Genomic DNA, 27,261 nt, shown 5'->3' with positions numbered 1-27,261 from the left:
AAAAAAGCCTCCTTATACAGTTAATGATGACATCATGCCACACTGACATCGGGTCATTTCATGCTTTGACCTCTTGTGGCATGCATTATACATAAATGTCAAAGGTTAAATGCAGCTGGATGGACACTTTCCTACAGTGTGATACATAATTATTCTAAATATGTGTGGACATGTATGGAACCTTATTCTTCAATCTCCCTCCATACTTATTTGTACACGTGGAGCTTTTTGCCTCCTAAGTGAACCACTTCAAATACAGAAATTAAATGGAGTAATCAGGTATTTGTCAGGTCTGTCTGATGGAGGTAAGTCTATTTTTAATACGGCGGTGAAATGACACTTCCTCCTGCGTTTCCAGTGACGCTGATATCCAGTGTGTGTGTGTTTCTGGCTTATCGCTGCCAGGCTACAGATGGGGAGCTAATTGGTGCGGAGGAATGCAGCTGTGCTGACTGGTGAACTGTCAAGGCGCTAAATCAGAAGGTGTCTCTTTTGTTAATTACACACAATGCTACAAACAGTCCTGCTCCTCTCTGCCTTTTCTTTCCTCAATCATCCATAAATATTTTGGCAGTGGTACAAAAAAGAGGCAAAAAAAAAAAACAATTTACACACAGTTATCACAGTGGGATGAGCAGACTGCCTGCAGATGTTTGTTTTGATTGTAATGGGAGCGGAGGCAGGGCTTCCCCGATCCAGACGAGACGTGTTTCCCACAACCACAACAGAGCAGCGCAAGCACGGAGCGAGGTGCCAGGCCCGCCGCGGCCCCCTTGTTAGAGAGGATCAGTGCGGCGGCCCCCCGGGGAACATGAGCACCGTGAAACATGCAGCTCAGGGCCTTACTTAATTTCTCAGGTTAGACAAACGTGTAGTGAATTCCGTTGCTTAGAGGAGACGAAGGAGCCATAGACGAAGGAGCCAGAGACGAAGGAGCCAGAGACACGGGCGGGAGAGGAGGAGGTGGAGGAGGTAGAGGAAGAGGAAGAGGGGGCGGGGGAGGAGGAGTGGGGAGGTTAGCCTGTGGTGGAACTATGAGCAGGAAGAGGAGAGGAGAGGAAAAGACAGAGGGAGAAAAACGACATGTGATGTTAGTCCTGTGTCCAGTTGTGGGACAGTTTTAATACGGAGAAATGGTTGAGAACAAAACGATTAAAGGACAGACATCTGTGACAGTGATGACGCTCTGTCAACTACAGCTACTGCTGACTCTGCAGGAACTAAACCTAATGTCACTCTATATTTTTATATACTTTTTTCGGGGGGAAAGTCACTAGAATCGTTTTTTCAGTTAAAATAACCAGATGAGAATGTCTTTGTTTTCTGTTAATGTGATAAATTAATACATAAAATATCAAAGTTCATCACAAAAAGTCCTTGTGAAATCCAGCTTTGCCATGAAGCGTTCCTGCTCAGTGATCTGCTACACTGCCCACAATGAACTGACAATCGTTACAATCAATGATCAGAAAAATTATTCTCTGCTTCTGTTTTTTATTTGTATATCATTGTACATGAAATATTTTATGTACTTTTTAGGGCTGATATTTGAACACAGTGAAAATTCTTAAATCTAAAGACGCCACCTTTTGTGTTTTCACTGTATAAATGAATCTGTCGATAATATCAAATTTGACATTTTGCTTAAAAATAACTTGACAAAAGTAGCTGCTGGTGAATGTTGTGTCTGTGAAGGAGCCCCGCCCTTACTCATGAATGTAGATACAGATGGTTTCTTCAACAGCATCTTCACACATGTATGTGCGTTTGCTTTTCCCAGCTTTCAAGTGTATCGTAGTATAAATAGTTCAATGCAGATTTGATCAAATGTAGAAGATTTCAGGTAACGTGAATAACTGAAAGATATCAATTAGACAAAAGTCTTTAGGTTGGAAAATTAGAGTCGTTTAATATCAACACCACCGTTAAGCGTTTGAGGCTTATTGTGATCTGTGCGGTTTCATTTCATCAGAATAAAAAAAAAAATGCTTAAAGAGGAACTACACAATGTACTTTGTAAGTCATTCATATTTTGTAGATATTTTTTGTTGAGATTCTTTTCAATATTTCTGACAACTAATTACAAATGTAACTGATCAGAATACCACCTATTTTAATATATAAAGGCCAACTGCATTTAATTGTAGTGCTGAATATTCCTGCTTTCATGCTGGAGGTATAATACAGACTCTTCTTGATTTGAAAGTGCACCCCCCCACCACCTCCACCACCTCCACCACCACACCTGCCTTTAACACCAAAGGGAGAGAAAGTCATTGATTCAGTCTCCACTGACAAGATGCCACCAGTTATATTCTCTGACATTTCTCTATGCTGGAAATAATGTTATAATTGTTGACTTTGCCTCGCTGTGCATATTAAGCTTCCACACATGCTGACAGCTTGAGTGTTACTGTGTGTGACAGATATACTGTGTGGGGTTGTGTGTGTGTGTGTGTGTGTGTGTGTGTGTGTGTGTGTGTGTGTGTGTGTGTGTGTGCGTGCCAGGCAGACTGACAATCTGCTGCAGCTCCAGTGAAATGAACCTGCCTGCCTGCTGTAGAGTATGAAAGAGATGAAAAGTGAGTGCAGTGTCTTTTATGCGGGTTCAGAGCTACGTTCAAAGCAGCAGCGGTGGTATGCAGAAGGAGAGTTTGACTGGGTCATTGATCAGCTCACAAAATGGCCTCATCAAGCGATTCCTCCCCCGTCTGAAAGATTCTACACGGATCGCAATTAGAAACCATCTGAGCCGCTAACAAGGAATAATGTTCGGTTATTAAGAAATGAACAGCCTTTTTGCCCCGACTCTGCACCTTACGCCCTTCTCATCTCCACTTCATCAATCCAGCGTTCTTGAAAGGCTGCGTCCCTGTCTTTCTATCCCTTCTTCTTCCACCAAAAGATGTTAATGTGTTACTGGGAGAAAATTCACTAAAACTGTCTCTTTTTTCGCAGATACAGTCATTATTTTGCTGAGTGTTCCTGTAAAATACAGATTTTCTCACTCCCTTTATAAAGCAAAGAAACCATGAAAAGATATGAATGACCAACCTGCGACTAGTTTGCTCTTGAGCGAGGCCTCCGAAGCCAGAGCGTAGGACATGGTGATGATCCTCTCCTGCTCCTGCAGAGCTGAGTCCAGGGCCACCAGCCCCGACTCCGGCTTGTCCACAGACACTGGAGGTGCCAGGTTCTGCACACTACCCCCCATGTACACAGATACGTGTTTGTTATTGATATGATAGTGCAGTGGGGGTATTATCTTTCATCTTGGTCTAACCAGAGTCAGATTTGAATAAGCCACACTCAAATAGAAATGCAGTTCTGTAATACTTGATATTTGATATAGTATTGATGCACTAACAGTAAGACTTGATTTACCTTGACTTTGCCAGGATGCTCTTGATGCGCTCCACCTTACGATGACGCTCCTCCTCCTCCTGGGGACTCAGCGGCTCCTCGGGCTCTGAGTCCACGTAGCGCTCTGGGATCAGCACTTTCTGAGGCTTAGACAGCTAGGACAGAGATATGATGTGTGTTAGGACCCAAACTGCTTCATTAGCATCATTTGCTCTGAGGTGTGACACAAAACAACTCCACTTACACAAGTCTAATCAATTCATCAAACTGTATTTGTACAGCACCTTTCATACAGATTCGTGCAGTTTAAAGAGCTTCACAATTGGCCGATGATGAATAAATAAGAAAAAAACTAATGACAATGAAATTAAATAATAAAATAAATTTTAAAAGCTATAATAACAATTAAGATAAATAAAAAATAGAAGAGATCATCAATAAAGGCAAATAAAACATATGATAATAATAAGAACAGTTATGTAAAATGGAATAAAATGTACAGCATAGATGCAAAAAAATAAGTGAATAAAATAAAGGTATGTCTATAAACCATATCTAATTAAAAGCCAGGCTGAAGAGACAGTGTTTAAGCTCAGGTTTTCAGAGTTGAGATATTGAATACGGTGACAGTTAGTAAGATAATTTACACATATAATTAATGATAAGTAGAGTGAGAGGTAAGAATGAGCTCAGGGATGAGCTCTAGCTCTCCTGAAGCTAAACCTACAACAAGCTGGTAATTTAGCTGTTTGTTTAAAACTGAAAGCAGCACACGCAGTCAGGGCTGCAAGTAATTGGACAGTTATAAAAAACAATTTTTGTTCCGCAGCCTCTGAGCTTCAGCTCCTTCAATTTGAAATAAAAATAATGGACACAACAAAAGTTAAGTGCCAAGTCTCAGCTTTAATTTGAGGTTTACATGAATGAAGAAAGAGCTGTGTGGGAGATGTCGCCCTTTAAACACGACAGTTCAAAAGTTTAATTTTAATTTTAGGAGTTGAGAACTAATTACACTCTTGACTACTAAACGTTTCTTGCTGCAGTGTGTCGTTTAATGTTAGTTCATCCATGAAAAACAACCTCACACGTGGCTCGTGGAGGAAGAACGCAGCTGCACATAAAGACTGTAACTGTGAGACAGAGGCAGATAAATGAGCTGGAAGAAAACAGATATAATCCAACATTAGTGGGTGGTGCTGGTGATTCATCAACACAGTATTACAGATGTATATCTGCTTCTTTCTTCTACCTCATTTGTCAGCCTCATACAATCAGCACTCGATGTGACGTTTGCTGTTCCAACATTTGATTTATTTTTTTAACACTGAAAGAGGGTGTTCATGTGACAATATCAATATCCAGGGTAGAACAAAACAAGCCGTCCCATCAGTCCCAAAATAGTTTTAACAGTAGAGTGAATCTGTGAAGATGGGGTGGGGTGGGTGTAAATGCTGTTTTCACAGTAACATGACAACTCACTCAGGCATTTAGCGTTCCCAGTGAAATACGATGATGGCGTTCTTTTAGTGGTCAATGCTGCTACTATTGACAATTTCATTAACACAGTTGTCTTCCAATTATCCCACAATATTGCTTCAGGATGCTGATGTAGAGGAAAATGACAAACTCTGTGGCATGTTCCTCACTACAACTGAGGCAATGGGTATCAGCTCAAAGTTTTTGATGTATTCAAAGTTACTTCTTAGTTATATGTTTTGTATTTATAAAGGATAAAAGAGCTTCCAAACACCCAAATCAGTTGGATTGTTCTTTTTATTCAGTTCTCAGGAACTAAGTTCAGTAAGTTGAAAAATAAATAACAATCTCAGTTTGCAGAAACTTCTTGTACAGTTTGGACTGGACTGTTTGACTGGGCTGGACTCATACACACACTCCTTCCATTTTTTGTCTCTGAGTGAATGTGATGATTCTTCTTCTACCTTTATTTATTACCACTGCTGCATGGAGGTTGTATTTTCATCTGCATTTGTCTTTTTTTTATCGGGATGACACAAATCAAATGACACAGATCAAAATAAAAATCTGGATCTATTGGATCAAATGTGGTCTCATAAGGGGACTGTTGGGCCTCGACAGACGTATGCACTCTACTGAGTGACATTCTAGTTTGTCTAAGTATTGACATTGAACTCATCAGCTGTATTTCTTCACTGAGACAAAGAGAACTCACCTCTTTGTTAAGGTCCACGTCATAATCTAGTGGCTCCAGGTCAACTTCCTGTGCAGGGGGAGTTGTGGCCGTGGAGCGATAGGTCAGCCATTCGTCAGACTGCGACCGGGGTCTCTCCTTGTGCTCGGGGGGTCTCTCCTCCCCCTGGACGCTCCTAACGCCCTGCGCCTCCTCCCCCTGAACAGCCCTCTCGAGCAGCTGCAGGTCAAACTCTTGCTCTCTCTTCCACTGGAATACGCACACAGGGGAAAAAATATATATATACTGTGAAACAAACGACAGGATGCTGCCATCAAGATGTCTTGATTCTCAAGTCAAGGTGAAACTGACGCGTTTCACTTGCCTTCATGCTCAATTTCATGAAACGTGTACCGTGCAACACACCTGTTATCACTGGTGATAGAGGAGAGGGTGTGTGTGTGTGTGTACAGGTGTGAAAAAGAAAAGGGGAGCATGCATAGATGAGTATGCATGTGTAAATGAAATGAAAGGCTCTGACATTAGAGAATTCTGTAAATTCTCCACAACAGAAATAAGGATGATGCCACAATGCCACTAAAATAAACAGGAAACATCACTTCACTCACACCGATGAGGTTCCATTCATATTAACATAACACAAATAATGAATAAAAAACATGGCAATTTTTATTCATCAGAAAATATTGTTTATTTATTTGCAAACATTCACATGCAAAAGGAAGGATTCTTATAACTAACAAGTAATTAGCAGATAAAGACACTGAGCAAACAGTCAGATCATTTAACCTTTGTTTTCAGACACATTAGTTTGTCTAAATGGAAGACTTCCTCTCACAAAGCCTGGGGAGAGGGAACAGCAGGTCCCAAAACCCATCAACACTCAGATCATCTCCATCTTCATTCAAGTTAAAGTTAAAGTAAATCCAGTTAGAAAAATACTGTGAGGAGCTTGAGTTGAGTCGGTTTAAATAGACATTGCTCAGTGCATGTCAGTGTTTTGGTCAGTAGAAAAATAAGGCACTTTATTTCACTTTCTCTCTCTCTCACACACACACACACACACACACACACATGGACACACATACATGAACACAAATAAATGGACCGCTTTGAGACAGCAACAGCGCTTAACTGAAGAACATTAAAATCTACATGAAGACACACAGGACAGACACCAGGTAGAAAACAGGGTGGTAGAATGGTTAAAGTACACAGAGTGAAATCAGCCACAGCCAAGAAATGAAATGATCAGTGAACAGGGGAGAGAAGGGATGGATACAACAGAGGGAACAATAACCATAAATCAATGAATGTGAGGAGTGGATGGTATTAAGGTCCGATGTCTGAGGTAATTAGTGTGTTACATGTTTGATAGGCAAGACACTTAAAGATATTAGCAAGATTATTATCCCTATTTAAAAGTTATAATTTCCTCCTCATAATAAACACGTTTCAATTGTTATGTATTTTAAACACTTTTGTGCTACAGAGTGTGAAGCAGAGAGTGTTACCTGTCTTTGTCAGCCTTTTTCACTGAAGACGTTTTGACGTGTCAGAGCAAGAAATGCACAGATGTAAATGATACAAAGTATTGATGGCTGGATTCCATTTAGCTGCTTCAGGTCCTGCTATTCTGCCTATCGGCCACTGTCACAGTGGCTTAATGGGACAGCAGCACAAAACAGAGCCATCATTTAAGTTAGTAATTCTACCACTACTAAGGTGGTGGAATTACCACCCTGCACCAATCAGTTCAGATTTAGTGGACATATATTTTTTTCCAGACTCATATGAGATCACGATGACCTTTGTCCACTGAAATCTCTTCAGTTTATCTATTGAGTCCAAGTGAACATTTGTACCAAATCTGAAAAGATGCTCTCAAGGCGTTCTTAAGATAACAGGTTCACAAGGTAAAAAAGAGTTTTCAGGTCACAGTAACCTTGACCTTTGACCACCAAATTCTATTCAGCTCATCTTTGAGTCCAAGTGAAGGTTTGTACCAAATTTGAATAAATTCTCTCAAGGTGTTCCTGAGATGTTGCGTTCACAACACAAATGAGTTTTGTAAGGTCACAGCGACCTTTACCTTTGACCAACAAATTCCAACCCTGAAGCATAATGCCTCTGGCCACAGGCTGACTCAGACGCGGGGGCTTAAACCCTGTGCGTTCCCTTCATCAACAAGTCAAAATGTCTGCTGGGAAAAAGATCAATTCAAGCATGAAACAACATGCATGAAATAGTAGTGAATTATCATACTGCATTAATTGAATGTATTACTAGCTACTCTGAAGTAAGGCATGCACAACTACCGTAGATCGCCATTCTCGGTTTGGTTGTCGTCAAGCATGAGAGTGTTATGTGTGATACTGTTCTAGTAACATACTGATCCAAAGTCTGCAGAAAGCGGACGCGAGGATGCGGTGCGACGGTCTCCGTGACTCAGGGTGCGTTTGCGCTGGCGGACGAGGGCCTTCTGGTGCCTCTTCATCCTCTCCAGCTGCTCATCGGCACTCATCTTCCCCCTCTGCTGCTGCTGCTGCTGCTGCGCCGGCTCCCCGGAGTACAGACGCTCCAAGGCACTTTTTGGTCTCTCCTGAGAGGAGTGGGAGGAAAAAGAGAGTTGATAACAAGAGCAAAAGGTGCAGCTGAAGGTAAAGAAGTCGAATGAAAAAAAACAACAAGCTAAACAAGAAGGTAAAAGCAGACAGCAGCTGATGTAAATAAGAAATGCAAAAGGAGCACAGGACATATCTGGAGCGAACAGACAGAATCTGATGCAGAGAGCTTGAAATACTAGATACTAAAATCTGAGATCTTTTGATCTTCAAAAACGTTCTTGAAACTATTATTAATATTTTGTACCTGGTGATTTTAAAAACTGACATATTAAGATCTACATCTGACAAAGGTGGTGGTTATTATTTGTGCAAAAGCCCATAGTGCAGAAATAACAGCATCCTTCACTGAAGTCCACCTGTGAATTTCCAGCTGGTTCCAGATGAACTAAAACTCTTAATATTAAAGAACTTAACTCTCAATGAATTCTTTAATGAACGTCATTGATATGATCCAGAATTGAGAGTTACATGCTACTTCATGTATATCTGTGCTGTCTCTCTGTTTATTTGTGTCTTCACTTTGAAATCAGATTTTTTTATTTGATGTTGGATTTGATTCTTCATAAATAAGTCTGTGGCTCACCTTCATGCCGGCAGCTGAGGCTGATCTTCGGATGGTCACATACGACGAGATGCTTGAAGACTGATTTAGTCTGAGCGAGGAGCCAGCAACTCCTGAGGCAGAGCCAACATCAAGACACTTGGCAATATGTACATGGTAATACGAAATATATTTATATATATACAAAAATCTTGGTTAGTGGAAATGAGGTCATCTGAATGAGGCTCTTTCATCCACGCACCTCTGCTAGGTAACGTCTGGTAACCTCCATCATGTCCAGATGTTACTACACTGATGTGACTGGAGCCATCTCCAGCTCCCATGAGCTCTGGGTCGCTCAGAAAAGGCCTGAGCTCCACCTAAGACAAGCAGACAGAGGTCAGAGCCGGATGAGAAACTTAAATTTAGAGATGGAAGCAGCACACACAGATACACAGAGAAAGGGTTTGTACCTTACTGTCTCCATTAGTGTACTGGCCAATCTCCCTGTCCCGTTTACGCTCATCTGACTGTCGTTTGAGGCCCCGTACAGACATGTGTCTGATGACCGTTGTCTCCCGGGGCAACGGGGGCACAGTAGGGGGGTGCTCATCTGGACTGTAGACGTGAGGTAGAGGAGGTCTGGGAGGCACATCTTCCTCACCCTGCACACAGAAAAACTGTTAACCAATGTGAGATAGTAAATGAAATTTGAAAAGCTGAGTAAGCAAAGTAAAGAGACTTGATGTGATTTTGCTTTATGTCTTTAGTTTGTAACAACCAGCTGAAGTTACTTCTGTGGCGAAGGTTCCTCACCCATTTGAGCCCACTGGTGAATGTGGAGGAGTGGTGCAAGAGCTGCTGGATGGGGCTGGAGGAGAGGGTGGGGGTGTGGCCACTCGGGCTGAGGTGGGGGCTGTGCTGCTGATGCTGGGACAGTCTCATCTCCATAGCAGACGGGCTCCCAGACACAGAAGGCACTGATGATGCCGACACTGAAGGCACAAATTTCCTCTCTGGGGAATTGGACATATATGAACATGTAACATGAACACACAGTGTAAAGACTGTTCTTTATTTTCCCATGGTAAATGTTCAGGGCATCAGTACACAGAATAGGATTAAGAGGCTTAATGACAACACACAGAAGCATGAGCACATGGCATGTACTGCAAGTACAATTTGCCTTGTTCACATTTAAGTGGAATAATGCTATTTTGCAACCTGGGCCCAATGTTTATAAATGATATGAATAAACAGGTGTGTAAATTAATGGTACTTACAAAATCTTATTATAGATATATAGACCGCCACCACCATTAGCCGTGAAACAGCAGCACTGGCTACAATGTTATCTTATGGGGCAACTGCGACGCTCCATGGAAAGTCTTCTAAAGGTAATTGTTCTCATTCAAAGAGAACAGTTGTTGCAGGAAGACAGGGGTGGAAACAAGAGTGAGAGAGTTGGAGAGAGGAGTTTGGATTTTCATCAGGGAAACTATGCCAGATCTGTTTTTTTAGCTGCTGCACGGTGGAGAGTGAGACTTCTCATTGACTGAGACATGTGCAATGTTGCCAGATTCTTATTGTAAAAAAAAGCCATTTTAGTGGATATTTTGTGGACTGTCCCAGTTGCCCCATTAGATTTTGTCGTAGCCACTAAGTGATCACTGTCACTGCTGCAGGTAGAGGTCATCTACTGCACTGATTACAATGTACACAGTTAAAGACATCGGGCCCAGGTTGAAAACTACCAGAACCTTTCTTCCAAACCTCCAGGACGCTCTTGTCTTACCTGGGTTGGTGACAGAGGAGATAGTGACTTTGTAGTTGGCTTTACTGCTGCTGAGACCTGCGATAACGTCCTCAATCCTCCACAGCTCCTTTCTGATCTGGACTTTCTCCTGCTGCTCATATAGAAACATGGACCTCAACATGGACACATTTTCCATAACACACATAAATTCCCCGTGTACCAAAATATTAATTAATGATCACACACACACACACACACATACACACACACACACACACACACTTATGTACATATTGCATATATGCACTAATTTGTTAATCACTGCTCCACAGACCTGAGAGAGATCAGTGCGGTTCATGTGTCCCTGCAGGGCGGACTTCAGCCAGTCCACATCTCTCTCCAGCCGACTGTATTCATTCCATGCGTTCTCCATCTCCTGCAGAACAAAGACAGAACTCACTTCATGCTTTAATGAGACAAGAAACAGCCTCCAGTGAGAGGAGTCATTACACGAGCCAGTGCTACTTAGAAATGTTTTAACACAGAGATTTACAGTCACACTTTACACATAAGCTCACGTTACGGGTTGCAGGTATCTTGAGTTACTCCTGTTTTTATGCTTCCTCATTGAAATCCAGTGTTTATATCTGAATCACTTGGGATCTGAGTTTGTTTCCATAGTTCAGTCAGTCATATGCATCACCTACTGTCCACTGCCAGGGTCATATATGTTTGACTACAGCCAATGTGGTTGGAAAATACCTTTTAACCGTTGTGTAATCCTGTGTTCTCTATTTAAATCATCCATTGAAATTCACCTTTTTACTTTCAAAACTGAGCTTTTTTTGACTGAAGCATTTTTCTGTGAAGTGGAGACATGTACTCCTGAGTTTCCCTGTGGCCTCAGGCTCATCCCCGAGCACGCATTCTCACACTGTCACATTCGAGCTGAAACATTGTGCCATTTGCAGAAACCATCAAAAGGGAACAACTAAAAATAGAGGCGAACATGATGCTGATACTGAAGACAGTCCAAGCAAACATGATGCAAGAGGTATGTGTATGATCTAAGTGGAGGAGACAGTGTGAGTGGTTTGAATCAGAGTAAAACCTTCCCTGTCAAAACTGAATGTGAGGGAGCTGCACTTCATATTTTAACTTAAACAAAGATCAGTATTTTCCACTATAAGCAAACAGAACTTGTGAGTGCTGCCTGGGTCTCACCGTGGAAACTTGGGATATTTCAGCCCTGATGTGCACCACATCCTCTTGTAGCAATTTCTGCTGATAGGCGATCTTCTCAGCGTGGGACGGCTGATCTCTGTACTGCTCCATCTGCTGGTGGGAAACATCTAGCACAGACTCTAACTTGTCCTAGATAGGGACATGAAAGACACTGTCATGATGCAAGAAGCATTCATGAGCCACACTAATACACCAACACAGGCCAACACACACACAAACACACGCACACGCGCACACGCACATGCACACGCACACGCACACGCACACGCACACGAACACACACACACAAGTAGTACTGTAAATAGAGAAAAAGAAATATGCATATGAAACAAAAACCTTGTCTTCCTTCAAAGTTCGTATCGTGGCCTCGAGCTCCTGGAGAATCTTGTCTTGTTCACACAGTCGACTTAATTTCACCTGAAGGAAAAACAAATAGAAATAAAAAGAAGATAGAAACTGCGTATACTTCTCCTTCTTATTAGTCTCTGTGCGGAGATAATGCAACAATAAAAACTGAAAAGAGATAAAAACTGACTGGACTGATGATGTACAGTATCTGTTAACAACAGACTGCTCATTTCTTGTCTTTGTGAAGCTTTATTTTAACAGCGCAGTCAGATAAGATGGATTGATCGTCTCCCGTAGTCTCCGCTGTCTGGGAATATGTCAATAAGGCTCATCTGTATGAAAACCCCAGAGGAATTCCTCTCATCAGCGCAGTGGGAAATATCAAAAGGCTCCAGACTGTCTAGTTTGGGGGCGAGAACTGGTAATACCCATTATAAGTAATCATAATCAAAAATCCATATTTTCACATTCACTTTTGGCAAAAACCGCCTTAATTGAGAGTGACAGATTTGTTTTCCCAGAAATGGGTTATGTGTTTATGAAAACAGCATAAGACTGCCTACTTCACAGTCTTTCTCACACAGTGCATTTCTTCCCTCAGATCTATTTATCATTCTGTTCAATTAATAATTAAGCTGTTTTTATTTTTGCTGCCGTATATTGTTGTTTTTAATTGCATGAAATATTCATTGTTCAGACAAATTTACTGGCAATTTCTTATAAATTGTTAAAATGGAACAATGCTAATGATGAAAAGCCAGGACATCCATCTTATTTACCTCCATTCAGCAGAAAACAAAGAACCAGAAAAGCCGGATCAGGCAAATCAAACTGAAAAATTTAACAGCTCAACATCTAAAACTCCCATTACATGTATTTTTCTCTTTAAATTGCAGGGAGGAAAATAAAAGCTGTGGTCGATACTTTCAGGCCCTCACTGTGCAGCGTGCGTGGATGTCCCCACAGTGTTGCAATGCACATACGTTCCCTTCCCTTAGCCGCCTCTGTTTACCACAACTTAGAAACATGCACACACAAAAACCACACCAAAACACACAGTAAAGTCAGGCGAAAGTCAGATGCTTCTCTGTAGTGGATTACAAGAAGTCGAGAAAAAATAGATCTTACAGAAAAGAAAGAGACGGATAAACAACGTGCTTATCTTCAAATCCTGAGACCGTAACGATTCACTTACATCAGCATCACTTTCTGCTATTTTCACAGGCCTGGAAGGTCTTTCTTTTTTTAAACTCTCTCGTCCAGTAACCTGAAATTCCCAACAGCCACAAGTAAAATGTTTAACATCAGTAATCGAAAGGCATTATTTAAGATATCTTACGACTAATGCTTCCAGGTCACAGATAACAACAACCACAAGAATAGTCATCATACAATGAGACTTTTGGAGAAGTCAAATTGATGGAACTACAAAAAATAATGACGAAAAATAAAGCACAACCAAAGAAACCAAAAGGACAAGCTGGAAAAATCTTAGACTAGGCAGAGAGAGTTTCTGTGTCTTTGAATTGTGGGGGGGGATCCTAAAATTCACAAGGCTGCTCTTCCTTAGTTGCTTCATACAAGAACAACCAGGTCCTTTATCATTTTATTTTTTATTTTTTTTCTACTTGGGGTATATTTAAGTTTGAGATGTTCTTTAATGTCATTCGGTTAATGTTGAACTATAATTTAACACGGCCTCTAGTTTCATGGTGAGGTAAAGCTACATGTTCTGTATCTGTGGCTGTGATAATAAATACACTTTCTTCTTTTACTCTTTATTTATAATATCCCTAATTTAAAATATTCTATAGGAATGTTTTTTTTTCTAATCAGCTCTGTTGTAGTTAGAAGTGACTTTATGATATTTTCCTTTTTTGATTGTCAGTATAATAAATAAATCCAGTCCTGTCCAGAGGTTCTCAAGATAATGGGACTGTCAGTTAGTGTGGCTGGAATATTCATAAGACACCCAGATCCCCACACTCAGCACAGTAGTATAACCAAAATCAATGGGAGAGTCGGTTAAAGGTGCATTTTCCAGTTAAAGTCAATTACTGTGACTTCTACTACAATGTAAGGTAACACACAGCCTGTATTAAAATGTATCCTCTGGTTCCTGAGGAAGTCTAGTTTTGTCTGGGAAAGTTACTCAAGTGATGACTAAGATATCGTGGCTTGGGCTTGGAAAGTTTTCAAAAGAATTCCTCTTGATTATATTTGAACATGAAGTTTGACAGACATGGGTTTTTTACCAGAATGAAAAACAAAGTCACAGGTCACATAGTGTTTGGTGATCCTTATTTCAAGTTTTCCAGCTTTATAACAGTATTATTAAGTTTCTATAGTACTCAAAACCAAGACCATAACAATGATGTGAGGAAACCACCGAATGAAACCAGAGGCCCGAAAAGTTGTGATATCATGATCACATTGACAGTCATTTTCCTAAAGGGCTCCATTGGGTCATCTTCTCTGCTCTCACAAGCAAAACAAAAGCAAAGTAATGATAACAAAGGCACGTTCAACAGCACATTCAGAAATGCATTCTAGCATGCAAGGAGTCATTACAACTTCCTCTCCATCATCTCAAGTCTCATAGCAGCGTTGGAGAGTCACACAGTGAAGGGTCAGATTAAGGGATTCATGTGCAAAATCCAGGGGATGCATCACATTCCATTCGAGAAGCGGAGGAATGGTCTGATTGAACTTTGTATGCACACCATCCTTACATTGTAACAGTACCCACAACTCGGAGTGGAGTTTGCAAACACATTGTGTACTGAAACGATCATCGGGTCAATACTTTGGATCTGTTTTGAAACAGGAAATGGAGAGGCGTTACAGGACGTACTGTCCGTTAGAGGACCTTCCCGCCGTTCCAAAACACAACCCACATTTCCAATTATTGCATAGTGGTGTTAAACATACAAATCAATTAGGAAAATGCTTTGCACAGGACAAAATTGAATCTATGTCAGCGGATAACAAAATGAGGCACATTGTTAAAATACAGCAGAACTGGGGCTTTGCATTTGAGCAACACTGAAATGGGAATGGGAGTTTACACGACTCAGACATTTTAGAAATGCAACCATGTGCTTATAAAAACTACAATTGACATCAACATGTGTTACAGTGACAAAACTACATAACCACACTGCATCACCCAGTAGGATCATCTACTGGAAAACATTGTGACGAACATGAGAACTTCCACTTTGAGTGAGAAGCCAAATGGTTCTGTAACTTCATGATGCTCACATTCGATTTACTCTCTTATTAATGTGAAAATTAGCATTAATCCTCAAATGTGTAATTTACATAATAAGAAGACAAGACATGTAAATTCCATTAGAAGTAGACAGTAGACAGAACAGGGAAGAACAGAGGAGAGATCAAGGGGGGAACAGGGAGGCAGATGTTGGAGGCAGCAGCAGGAAAACAGCACTGCAGTCCAGAGACAGGGAGATGAAGTAGAGGATGAAAAGGATAAAGTGGCATTTACTTTGTTGGGGCCCACCTTCAGATCTAGATACTCCAGGTCCTTCTTCAGTTGTATGTAAGTATCATCAGCCTTTAAATGAGCAGCGGAGAGATAAATCATTTGAAATGAAGCTGCAAAGGATAATGGGTGTCCAGATGACTCCTGAGGCCTTTATTAGCTGTTCAGGCTTTGTAAACAGAACTCGAATTACCTTGATCTCAATCTGCTTTTTATCCACAGTGAGTAAAAGCCAAACTGTAACTTGATAATGGTGGAATTTTTGAACTGGTTTCTAATGACTGACCTTGTACACAAATGAGCAACACAGGTCTTGTGCATGCCATGAGGTCAAAGTGAGTGTTTACACTCCTTCATAAGCACAGAGAATGACCAGAGAATGGTTGGATGTTAGAAACTGGGTGGTGGTGTCATTACTGAGCACCATTACAGCTTCTCTGTGGTCGGCTTTTCTTACAGCTCTGCTCTCAGAAGAGAAACTGTGGCCTGATGGCTGCTTTAGAGTGATAACACCAAGAGCAGAGATTTACAGAAATGTAGATGGAAATGTGAAAAGTTTTAAAACGCAAGCACAGTCAACAAGCAACATGCTGATAATATGGCACATTACTTATTATGAACAGAATAACACAAGCCTTTATTAGCTCTTTTTGAACAAGGTGGACGAGCGACACTCATTATTAAGACTAATGTGATGCTAAAAGGCAAACTGGACAGTCTGAGGTACTACACAGCCCATGCCAACATGATTGAGTAAACAAGACAACCAAGCAGTGCCAATGGACTCACAATGGTCTTTGAAGCATGACAGGGAAGTAATGTATGGGATTGGCTGGGGTGATGGGCACCACAATGCACTGGCAGTGGTTGCAGTTAAGGTGGTTAGGGAATGTGCGAGGGCCCCTGACCTGCATGCCGGGGCCTAGAAGGCCGTTGTGCTGGTGGTGCTGCAGGTGAGCGAACGCATAGTTGGGGCTATGCACACCAGCCATCTTGGCCTGGTGCCTCCGAAGCTGAATGAGGAGCAGAGTCAGCTCCTCTGGCTGTGGTCAAGCCCCGGGGTTTAAGGGCCAGAGGGCCAGTGAAAGCACAGAGGAATGAGAGAAACATATTTGAGAACCATCTGTGGTAGTACAGTGGCTGAGCTACAGCAGCAGAGAGAAGTGGTACAGGAGACTCCTGCTCATGTCCTCATAATGGTGGGAAAGTAAAAGCTACAGCTGCTGTGTGGAGATGTGATTTATTGTGCTACAAGGGCTTTGAGGACAGAGGTTATCAGGACTGATAACACTAAACAAATGTGTGACTTAAAGATTTTACAAGCTTTATAATGGTTCAGTCAGCTCTAGATTCTACATCGTGTTGCTGTCACAGAGATGAGCATAAGAAATACAGTGTTCATACCAGGATTGTCTGTGTTCGACTACAGTAAAACTACAACAACACTACCAATGAAACCAAGGTATGTGGTGCACGTACTGGAGAGGATCGTACCGTTTTGCCATGTAAGCTCGGTGCACTGACGGTGTGTGTGATGTAGCCCATGGCTGGCACGGACCTTCTCTCTATTTGGGAAGTCTGTGGACAGACAAATTGAATCAACTTGTTATTACAGATCTCATGCAGTCAAATCAAACAGAATGTCTAATTTACTCCTCAGTGTTGAAAGTAAGATACAAAACCCTCCATCACACTGAAATGTTGAAGTTAAACCATCGCCTCCAAGTCTGCAAACTAATTTGTCTACACGGCAGATTTATTTTTTCATCTATCCCTTTCTCCCTTTCATCGCTCCTCATCTCTTTTTCGAAACAAGGTGTGCCCCGAGTTTGAGACGCTACAGGGCTCGGAGAATTTGACGTTTTTGCTTAACACACAGAATAAGCGAAAACCAGGCCCACTATCGAACCTTAAAAGGACACAAACAACAAGAGATTTAATTAACTACACATAAATTATACTAAACCTGCTTTCTTAAAATAACATTTGTTTGCTACCAGCAAGAGAAGCACTGTAAGCCATTCCCTCTGAGATTCCCATGCCACTATTTTTTTGCTGTATAATAGGTTTTTTATTTAAATGCGAGATCAGAAGAAAGAGACCGCTGCTGATGTTTGAGATACAGTAGAGATGTTTATTGGGTGCTGAGGAGCCCTGGGCAAATTGTATTAGCTGCTAATAAAACATACTTCTTAAGGATATTCCACAGAGGTACACAGATCGCTATTACTTAAGTGCACCACAGCCAGAAAGAACCATGAGCCTCAAAGATGCTGGGTGCACCAAAACTAAGTTTGTGGCGGCTAAATTTGGTTCCCATAAACACGGCTCACTCAGATCATCTTGCGCAGGGCCTGTGGCTCCCTTTGTTAAAAATGTATCTTCTATCAAAAGGGTTTTCCATAATTGTGCGTCACTGTTTTATGGTTATAATTAGTGCCCTAACACTGGGGTGAATGATGGAGGAAACACAGCATCTGCGACACTTTGTTTACTTGTGCAAGGCTAACGGGTTGGTCGTGAGGCTTGTGTGTGCTGGCAAATGTGGTGATGGTTTGGAGGGAGATCTTTTCACATGTGGAGGGAGTGGTGGGGAGACAGCGCAGGGTGTGGATGACGGGACGTCCCCTCGCGCCGTCTCCTGCGGTGGCGGCGCTGCTGTCTGAGCGCTGCGATTGGTTTGGGGGAACGGCGGTGACGCGAGCTCTTACTCACACATGCTCACACCACCTGTGGAGGAGGCCTGGGTGTGGACTGTGTGAATCTGCAAATGATTCACATGAGCATCAAAGTGTGCGCGCTGAGAAATCAGAGCCTTCTCAGGCGGATCTTTCCCATGGTGTCCTTCAACAGATACCTCACATCCTCTTCTGTGAGAATGAGACCTTTGTCCCTTTGGTTCACAACATGTGAATTTACGCATTTTACTTGAATCACAAGCCAATGAAAGACTACAGACATTCACAGTGTGCCAGTCTTATGGGTAAAAGCACCAACGACTGAGAACACACATTGATGTGGGGTGGGACTCCATCTATCAATCTGAGCATTATCTAACTTCAGTCAAATAATGATCTTTTTCTAACTGATTCCCATGAGGTCCTTCACAACGACAACTCTTACTATAAGTGTGGGAACACACCTACTAGCACCCATGTGAACCGTCACTGCTCTCTGCCACTTTAAGGGCACTGTGGCACAAGAGACATGTTAACTACCCAATAAGTAATTTTGTCTACAGAAAAATCACACGCTGAAGAAAAATGCTCATCGAAATTTCTCATGGCCAAAACCCACATATTGACATTCCCTGCTTTTACCGTCCAACAGCCCAAAATGCAAAGATAATACATCTACAAAGATTTATACAGATCCAAAACTAAGAAAAAGTAGTTATATTCTTAAAATTTACATAAACAATTAGAAAATTAGCTCCCAAATTTTCTTTTTGTCTATAGACTAATCTATAAAGTATGTATCTAATCTGATTAAGCAATAAATTATTTTAGGCCAACCAAGACAGCCCATCCTCCAAAGCCCTTAGCATTTTAAATATAGTACAGGAGGTTTAAGCTACATCTGAACAAAGGACAATACTTGTTGTTGCTGGTTTTGACCTTTTCATAATTTGTCAATATTGATATAATATGAAATAAGACCGAATCAGATCATCCTTTATATTTCTCTGAAAAATAACTTTAGATTAAGTAAGTCAATACAATAGTTACATTAGTTTTATAATGATTATGCTGACTTTTTAATCTACAGGAGTAACTTCTTCATCCTCTCCACACTTACCTGGGAAAGATGTGCACAAATATGGCCGGGGGAGCTGGATCTTGTGTTGTCCCCGGATGTTACTTCATCCAGGGGCCTGACTGTGCGTCTGTCTGAGGGAGTGTGTGGCCTGCGAGGGGACAGCGGTTTGAATGAGGAGGGGACGGACGGTGGGACTTCACACGGGGACGGAGGGACAGAGATGGAACGCGGCATTTCCACAGTGACTCTAAAGGAGGAAGAGTCTGTGAAGTTGGGCCCACTGTACACGGGAGCAGTGGGGCTGCCGTGACGGAACTGCTGCCGCTGCTGCCACTCGTACAGCTGCCACACCATTCCCTCCTTGGCGGCCATTCGCTCGTCGGTGGACATGCGGAAGTGGCTGAGTCGGTCATGAGCGTACTTGTAGTCACTGGGCAGGTTGGACGTTGCTGGAGGAGAGTTGCTGCCGGACGGAAGACGGGGAGACTTTGGCAACGACTGATAGGTGGCATCCACTGTGCTGCCTTTGGGCTTCAAGGGGGGAGTCCGCCGGGGGAGGTTGTACTCAGTAGAGGGAGCACTGAGACAGAGAAACACACTTTAATACAAAGATTTTCATATTATCTGCCCACAATTATGATTCTTATTCTACATAAAATGAAATGAAAATAAATAAAACCACTGGACAATTCAAATACACATATAAGCCACTAGAGGGAAGCATTTACTTGAGGTTTTTTTTCCCATCCTTGTTCATGCTGCTGTAGAGAGAAATGCTGTTGGAGTCCATAGACTGTATTTAAAGGAACGGAGTCACACTGACCTCTTTGGTGGGTCCCCCTTCTGAACTTTGACCCACTGCTCCACCTGAGCCCGTGTGTTCTTCCTCTGCACATGTTTTTCAGTTCCTTTCTGCGAAACAAAGCCCCGCTGATAGACAAGATTTCCATTTTGTTCCGGCGGCAGAGCCAATTGGATTACAGTCGGCTGTCCGTTCTTGACAGGGTCTGGAGAGAGTCTCTCCGCTCGTTCCTCTGGGGCTGACGGCCCGGGCCTCACTTGGATCTCTATTCCATACCTCACTTCATCTCCAGGAGCCAGTCTGATGCCGTTATCACAAGACTCCTCTCTGTCGGCCCTGTGAAGGCTTTCTGGACGAGGTGAGTTCTGGTCGACGTGGACGTGGTTCGTTTGTGGGAAGGCCTGCTGTCCAGCCTTCTCTGGCTTCTCCACCTCACTGGGAAATAGTCAGATAAAAAATATAAGGTATATTAAAAAGACGCAATATAACCTGTCAACACTGTGGTGTTTATACAAGTTTTTATCAAGTTCATTTAGTTGAAATACATTTCTTTATACAGCCTATCCCACATTACAGAGTAGACACTGAAGAGTTGAGGTACTTCACCTTACAACTATAATACATGACTACACTTTCACACTTATTTACTCGTATCTCATTTCTCCTCTTCACTGTAGATCATAATGAATTGAAGGTCGGTTCTTCACACAAGTAATTAAAAAGAGGTGGATAAAAAAAACATGGCCACACTCAGATTACACAGCCATAGTCATATCCCAATTCATTTGTTTTCATATGGTCAGATTCATTACTGAGTTTCAATATCAGACACCACAGGGAGCTGCTCAGTGAGTTTCCATCAGCACTTTCTGAGAGAATCCATACACAGTGAATCCTCAGGGAGAAATGACAGTTGTTTTGTCTTCATTTAATTGCTCTGGGTAATGTGCTGCACTTCTCAGTGGGCTCAAATGATAAGACTCATCAGGTTTCATTTTAAAATCCAAGAATCATTACCCCTAAAATTAATAAAACATGTTTTAAAACTGCATACTTCATACTTCTTATTCCTGAAATAACTCCTGAGGTAAAGGTAAATATAAAGGAAGGGCAGTAATTAAATATACTGTAGTGTAAAGTAATATACTTTGGTTGATTGAGGCACATGTTTTCATGGCAGCTGAGTGATCACCTCACCCAGTGTGTTAGTATTAATGTTTATTATAACGTCATTAGTGCAAAGCATGTCATGTAGTTAGTGTTTCATTTCAAAGGCCCAAACTGAGACTATCATGAACATGAGCGCTTTCTGAAATAAACATTTCAGGAGTATTGACTTACATTGGCCTCTAAGTGGCATTATTGCCCAGATTATTCAAACCATGCAGAGCATCCAGCTAATCTAATTACAGTTTACAGTACATTTACCACAGACACAGCTGTCACAGAGTATGTATTGCAGATTATTTCTGTTAATGACTGTTAATATTTTCTAAAACCATTCAGTGCACAAATCTGCTTTGTACATTGTGATTAATGCTGTAGAAACACATTCTGCTGTCAAATGTCTTATGTGTGATCAGTGGTTGCAGTGAGCCTCATTTATATCAGACTCAGATTGACATTTACACACTGCAGACACAACAGTGCCCCATAGGAAACACACAATACTGAATCTGCTGTTATAATAAAACACATAAAGGAGAGAAAGCGAAGAAATTCAGATATGAGACCAAAATTAAAGCAGTTGCCAGTTTAACACTACAGTCACAGTGATGCCCAGTTTCTCCAATGATATATCAAGACAAATCCGCATCACAGAGACTGCTTTGCTTTATGGATGTAAAGATGATGGTACTAGAGTACCAACCATTAAGGTGAATCCTGCTCTGTAGTGCGAGACCAACCTCTTTATAGTGTGACTCTGCTGCATCAGCGCAGCCTGGTTCATGGCGCGGATCCAGCCATTCATGTCCTCCTGTGTGTCCGCACTGAAGAAATATGTCCGCATCCCGCAGTGTTCCGCCTGTGAGCCAATCACAGAGTTCTTATTGTAAATGTAGGAGCGCATTCCTGTGTGGCTCGCCTGTCAAACAGAGAGAGATCCAGAGGGAGAGAGAGGAGGGACATCACAACTTTTTTTATCAAAGATTAGACAAACCTGTGAGTGATGAGTGAAAAACTTTGCTGTTTCATTTATTGAGACGGACAGCTGTCAACTTATTCAGCACAAAGTTTACAGCAACACTTTACTAAGACTAAAAGAATAGGGAGAAGGCAAAGAGCTGCAGCAGAAACAACACTGACATTGTGCTGTTTCTGTGAATAAAATAAAAAGCATCAGGTTATATTTTCCACCGATGAAAGCTCTGTACAGTCTCTTCAGCACAGAGGATTAGACAGCGACTAAGTAAACAGCCATAGAGTAACAAAGAAAACGCAATTATGGGCACCTGTCACTGCTTTACACACACACACACACACACACACACAGGAAGAACTTCATTATATGATGCACATCTTAAAAAGACCAGGATCTTTACTGAATCAAATACCACAATATGCTAAATAAACACTATCCACAATAACATAAACGCTTCTTTCAGTTATAATCCTGAAGTATCACATGTATCCTCCCTCACAAATAAAATACTGTAGTTGACTTGTTACATTACGTCACAGCTCGTATCACAACTGCACACGAAAGCTGTGGTTTTGACCTTTGACCTCTTCACTAGCTTAGGCACCTGAGAACCAAAAACACCATCTTATTAACAACCACAATTTCTTTGCTATGAAGACTGTAAAATAAATTAATTCATCCCAATTAAAATCCTTCATTTTAACATGTAACAAGCCAAACACTGCAAAGTAAATTCAAAAGAATCCTGTTTCAAAACAAATGTAGTGAAACAAGTAAGCGGCTTTTATGGTGCATATATGTATATGTACAGCAGGGGGCAAATATTCAAAGAAACTTAAATCAGGGAGTGTGGAAAAAGTGGCTCAGATGCTGTCGTCCCACATCTCCCATGATTGTGATGATGTGTTAAGTGACAAGACAAAAACCAGAGCCATATATGTGTATGTATGTGCATGAGAGTGAGCCACTGGCAATATGAGTGTCATGTTGTACCTGTTGACCGCATTTTTAAAATGACAAATTAGCTATTATTTTTCATTGTGACCAAGAAGTTATCATAGCTATGAAACTATGACAAGTTTTATGTTCTGAAAATCTGTCTGTTGTTACGTACATAGACCCAGAAGTCTCGTTGCTGTCCTCTCACACTGTTCAGAAATAAAAGTGCTACCATTCCAGCTTTGAATGTGAAAACAAATTTTCAATTAAAATCCAATTTACTGGAGTACAAAGGTGTTACTGCCTTAATACCAGCAGTAAATAAGAAACTAACTATCTTTTTTCCCCCGAATAAATTCACACTGAAATTATTCACTAAAACTAACAGCACCCCTTCAGGCTCTGGCATTGTCCGTAGATTGCTGCTGTAGTCATGTCCGCACATGATACTACCTCGATGCACATTGATAATAATGTGCATTCAGCGGCTGATAGGATGATATGGAATAAAACGAGCTGAGAGTGGCGGACCGCTGATGAGGCTAAAGGGAAATCAAATACCTATTCATGCAGGACAGGAAGTCAGGATGGCTGCCTGCAGATAACAGTACTCACTCCGCCCGTGCACACACACCAGGTCACAATGGAGGGCAATAGACCACCAGGGAATGAGAGAAACACGGTGAGATGAGCAAAAAAATACGAGAACAAAAATAAAACAACAACAACAGCAGATCAGTGCTGACTCGGCAAAATGTTGTGGTCATCACAAGAGTGAGTAACAGTGGCAAAATCATACAGTGTTATGATAAATGACATCAGACATCAGAGCACAGCCCATAGTGCTTTCAGGAAGGTAAATACTCCAACATGTAAATATTTCAGATAAGTACTGCACTGACTTACACAGCCTGTTGTGGCCTCTTATATCTGCACTCAACTGCTGCTAAACAAATTAGTTTTAAGAGTAATTTGAGTCACCAACTATAGCACATTATTTCATCTCATTATTTCAGGCCAGCACAGGCCAGTCTGTAATTCACTGTACATGTCAGTGGCTCTGACATTCCTCTGTTGAACAACACCAGACATCCACTGAGCAGCTGTCACGCTTGCTTAGCAGTAACTGAAATATTCCAAAGCACCTCCGATGCACGTAATGTAATCTCCTGCTCTTTAATGCATGATGGCTCGGGGAAAGAGGGAGCGAGGGAAGGAGGGGATAAGGATCTCCTAAATACAGGGTGGGAAAGCACAGCCTAGGCTCATTTCACCTAACCTTACATATACTCCCTGGCAAGCGGTGGGAGGAGACAGTGAAGAGGCTGAATGTATAATTAATACTCCCTGCAGAGCAATTATTGTACAAATTTCCATTGTGCGTAATATGATCTTTAATGCACGGGCGGTATGTCCCACAGAAGCACCCATATTCACACACATGTACACACAGTCTGGAAGAACAAAAAGCCCCACTACAAAGGAGCTGAAAAGGATTGCAACAGAATGCCCTGAAGCTGCAGTGATGCATCAAACATTCAGGTACCATTGTTCTCTGCAACAAGCTCTGCTTCCACAGAGGAGGAGCTGGAGAACATTCACCCTCTCGCCTTAAGAATACGACATAATCCCTCTGTTGTCCTCTGGCACAACTCACAAAAGACTTTCAAGTAAAAATGACATTATTACCAAATGCCTTCGGGCTGTTTTATGTGTAATAAACAATGTGCCATTCAAGGTTAAATGGGAAAACAAAGCTCCTGCACTGTGCTCACCGTGTTGAAGACTGCACTACTGCAGCCTCTGCAGAGCACTGGAGCTACTGAGAACAATTTGTTTCTACCCCTGCTCACAGTAGATGAATAAAATGAGACCATGCATAAGTCGGCTGTACTTGAAATGCATATGCTAATATAGGCAGATCCCCTCATTTAGAAGGTGTGACTAAAATACGTAAAGCCTTGTGCTGCAGTCGTCCACTTTAACCCTCAGCAAAAGGTTTGCGTTAGAAAAGACCATTTAGTCAAAAGGTCCTCCAGATGTTCATAGAATTCAAAACGTGAGTTGCATGCAAAATCCCTCTTGCATAGAAATGTGAATATAAGTGAAAATGTTGTTTTAATTCAACAAAATGAGACAAGCCATCTTTTCAAACATATCGGTGTTAATGCTTTCATGCTTTAATACTAACAGCAGTAAAGGTTTGCTTTAATAAAAAAAAATATTAAAAAACGTAATTTCAGTCAAATCTGAAACAATATGATGCAATAATAATGATGATGATCTGATCCCAACTTTTTTATACATAACTGTAACATTTCTTCATGCTTAAGATCACTACTCAAGTGAACCACTGCATTTGATCTCCTAAGACTGAACTAGAATAGTGAACACATTTTACACACACACACATGATTTCATGTGTCTGACTCAGTGACACTTCAGTGTTACCTTGAAAGCATATTTGCGGTTTATGTGGTCATCAGGCTCAACTGGTGCAATGACATAACTGGGCAGAGGGATGCTCCCGAGCACGGCCTCCTCTCGGCTGTCTGTGAACCAACAACACACACATGGACTATTGTTACTGGCATCCAAAACAACACTCTTTACATTTGCCAAGAGTTCTTTTACAATGTGAATGGCTGATGGCAGGTTAATGAACAGCAGGAGGATCAATGAGGCATAATTCATGGGTGACTCTTTTCTGGACAGGGCTATGTTGTGGCAACGTGGGGCACGAGGTGGCATGTGGCTTATCTATTATTCAGTATGATTAATGGAGGAGAGGAGGAAGATGCTATGGCAACACAAGCAGAGATCACATCCCATAATAAAACACTCAAGTTAATGAGGAAGGAGAAGTGAGAGGAGGAGAAAGCCAGGGAGAGTCAGTGATAGCAGTGGGTGTCATACGTCTAATTACAGGCTGTCATCAATCAAGACATGCATCTTCCCACAGAGGACATCCCAAAATGTTTATACGTCTGATTTCATAACCAAAATCACTTTATTTATTTTCCCTTAATCCAGAGCCAAGTGCACTTCCCACACACTCACCTTTGTAGTAAAACAAGCAGTAGTCTGACAAAACAAACCACTTCCTTTTCCACAGTCGCATTCCAGAGCTGTCCTGGAGGTGAAGGGGGAAACACAGCAGAGTGTACTTAGAAACCCTCCTCCCAGGAACCCACTCAAAGTCACATTGGAGGAATTGGAGAATGTTTAAATTAAATTAAATTAAATAAATTAAAACAAATTCAAGTTCTCAAACTGTTCAATTTGCAGATGGATAAGTGAAAGGTGGGGTTTCCACCTGGAGCAGAGGAACTGCAGCTCACCTGTTTGTAGAGCCAGCCTCTCACCACCACTGGGATGTTGAGGTTTCTTTTAATAGCATGATCCCTCTTGCCAAAACTGTGAACTTTCCCCAAACCTCTGGAGCCCTGCAGAAAATAAAAAAAAACAGAGTTGGCTGTGCTGAAGAACTGTGAGTCTATTTACTTTGATTACCTGAGGAAACATGGGGTAATTATTAGTCAAATTAAAGTGACCGGGACAATGTTTGTGCAAAGAATACAAATACAAATTTAGTCGTTCTAAAGAGTAAAATGTTTTTTTCCAGGAACTTCCTTCTTTTAACACCCACAATGAGAAGAGGAAATACCAAGTGACTGTTCCTGGGGAGGCATCCATTTATAATCGGGTATATTTTTAGACAAGGTCATTTCAGACCACAAATTATCAGAGGAAATGGAATCAGACTTTTTCTCAGGTGTTTTGCTACATATAAATAACTTTGGCTGTCAGGTTGTCCAACTTAAAATTAGACCAAGACACAAATGTTGAGGGGACCAAAATTCCATTGTTAAATCTTTATACATACACATGACATAATTATTGTTTTAAATAGACAAAATAAAAATAAGTTGTCTCTAACTTCAAGTTCAATGTCTTTCAGAGGTACGGTTTAGGATTTCTATGTGACTCTACTGTCTTTTGCTTCTGTCGTGTTTCACATATTCACCAATAATCTACATGGTCATTGTGGAAACAAAAGCAA

At 41.4% G+C, this 27,261-nt stretch overlaps 1 protein-coding gene across 18 annotated transcripts in view; it reads right to left on the bottom strand.

The window, feature by feature from the left end:
* Positions 1-27,261, bottom strand: part of plekha7b (pleckstrin homology domain containing, family A member 7b) — a 66,258-nt gene that overhangs the window by 1,447 nt on the left and 37,550 nt on the right. For 4 of the 18 annotated variants that reach the window (XM_035160642.2, XM_047340802.1, XM_047340806.1 and 1 more), the window contains 23 exons: positions 26,540-26,644; positions 26,259-26,331; positions 25,650-25,750; positions 22,024-22,202; positions 20,138-20,551; positions 19,354-19,894; positions 17,050-17,133; positions 16,464-16,598; positions 14,783-14,863; positions 13,246-13,317; positions 12,039-12,119; positions 11,682-11,831; positions 10,792-10,893; positions 10,497-10,608; positions 9,518-9,717; positions 9,175-9,366; positions 8,964-9,081; positions 8,744-8,835; positions 7,926-8,135; positions 5,555-5,782; positions 3,385-3,518; positions 3,055-3,203; positions 847-1,032 (listed from right to left, as the gene is read on the bottom strand). In XM_035160642.2, coding sequence (XP_035016533.1) covers positions 860-1,032; positions 3,055-3,203; positions 3,385-3,518; positions 5,555-5,782; positions 7,926-8,135; positions 8,744-8,835; positions 8,964-9,081; positions 9,175-9,366; positions 9,518-9,717; positions 10,497-10,608; positions 10,792-10,893; positions 11,682-11,831; positions 12,039-12,119; positions 13,246-13,317; positions 14,783-14,863; positions 16,464-16,598; positions 17,050-17,133; positions 19,354-19,894; positions 20,138-20,551; positions 22,024-22,202; positions 25,650-25,750; positions 26,259-26,331; positions 26,540-26,644 — 3,726 coding nt within the window. In that variant the 3' untranslated portion in view covers positions 847-859. Of the gene's footprint in view, positions 1-846; positions 1,033-3,054; positions 3,204-3,384; positions 3,519-5,554; positions 5,783-7,925; positions 8,136-8,743; positions 8,836-8,963; positions 9,082-9,174; positions 9,367-9,517; positions 9,718-10,496; positions 10,609-10,791; positions 10,894-11,681; positions 11,832-12,038; positions 12,120-13,245; positions 13,318-14,782; positions 14,864-15,558; positions 15,628-16,463; positions 16,599-17,049; positions 17,134-19,353; positions 19,895-20,137; positions 20,552-22,023; positions 22,203-25,649; positions 25,751-26,258; positions 26,332-26,539; positions 26,645-27,261 lie in introns of those variants that run through there. The other 14 variants (XM_035160649.2, XM_035160658.2, XM_047340818.1 and 11 more) reach the window with 14 other exon arrangements.

The sequence above is a fragment of the Hippoglossus stenolepis genome, chromosome 1, assembly GCF_022539355.2.
Source record: "Hippoglossus stenolepis isolate QCI-W04-F060 chromosome 1, HSTE1.2, whole genome shotgun sequence".
NCBI lineage: Eukaryota > Metazoa > Chordata > Actinopteri > Pleuronectiformes > Pleuronectidae > Hippoglossus > Hippoglossus stenolepis.
Note: the sequence above shows the minus strand (reverse complement) of the source record. Positions and strands in the feature narration are given on the sequence as shown.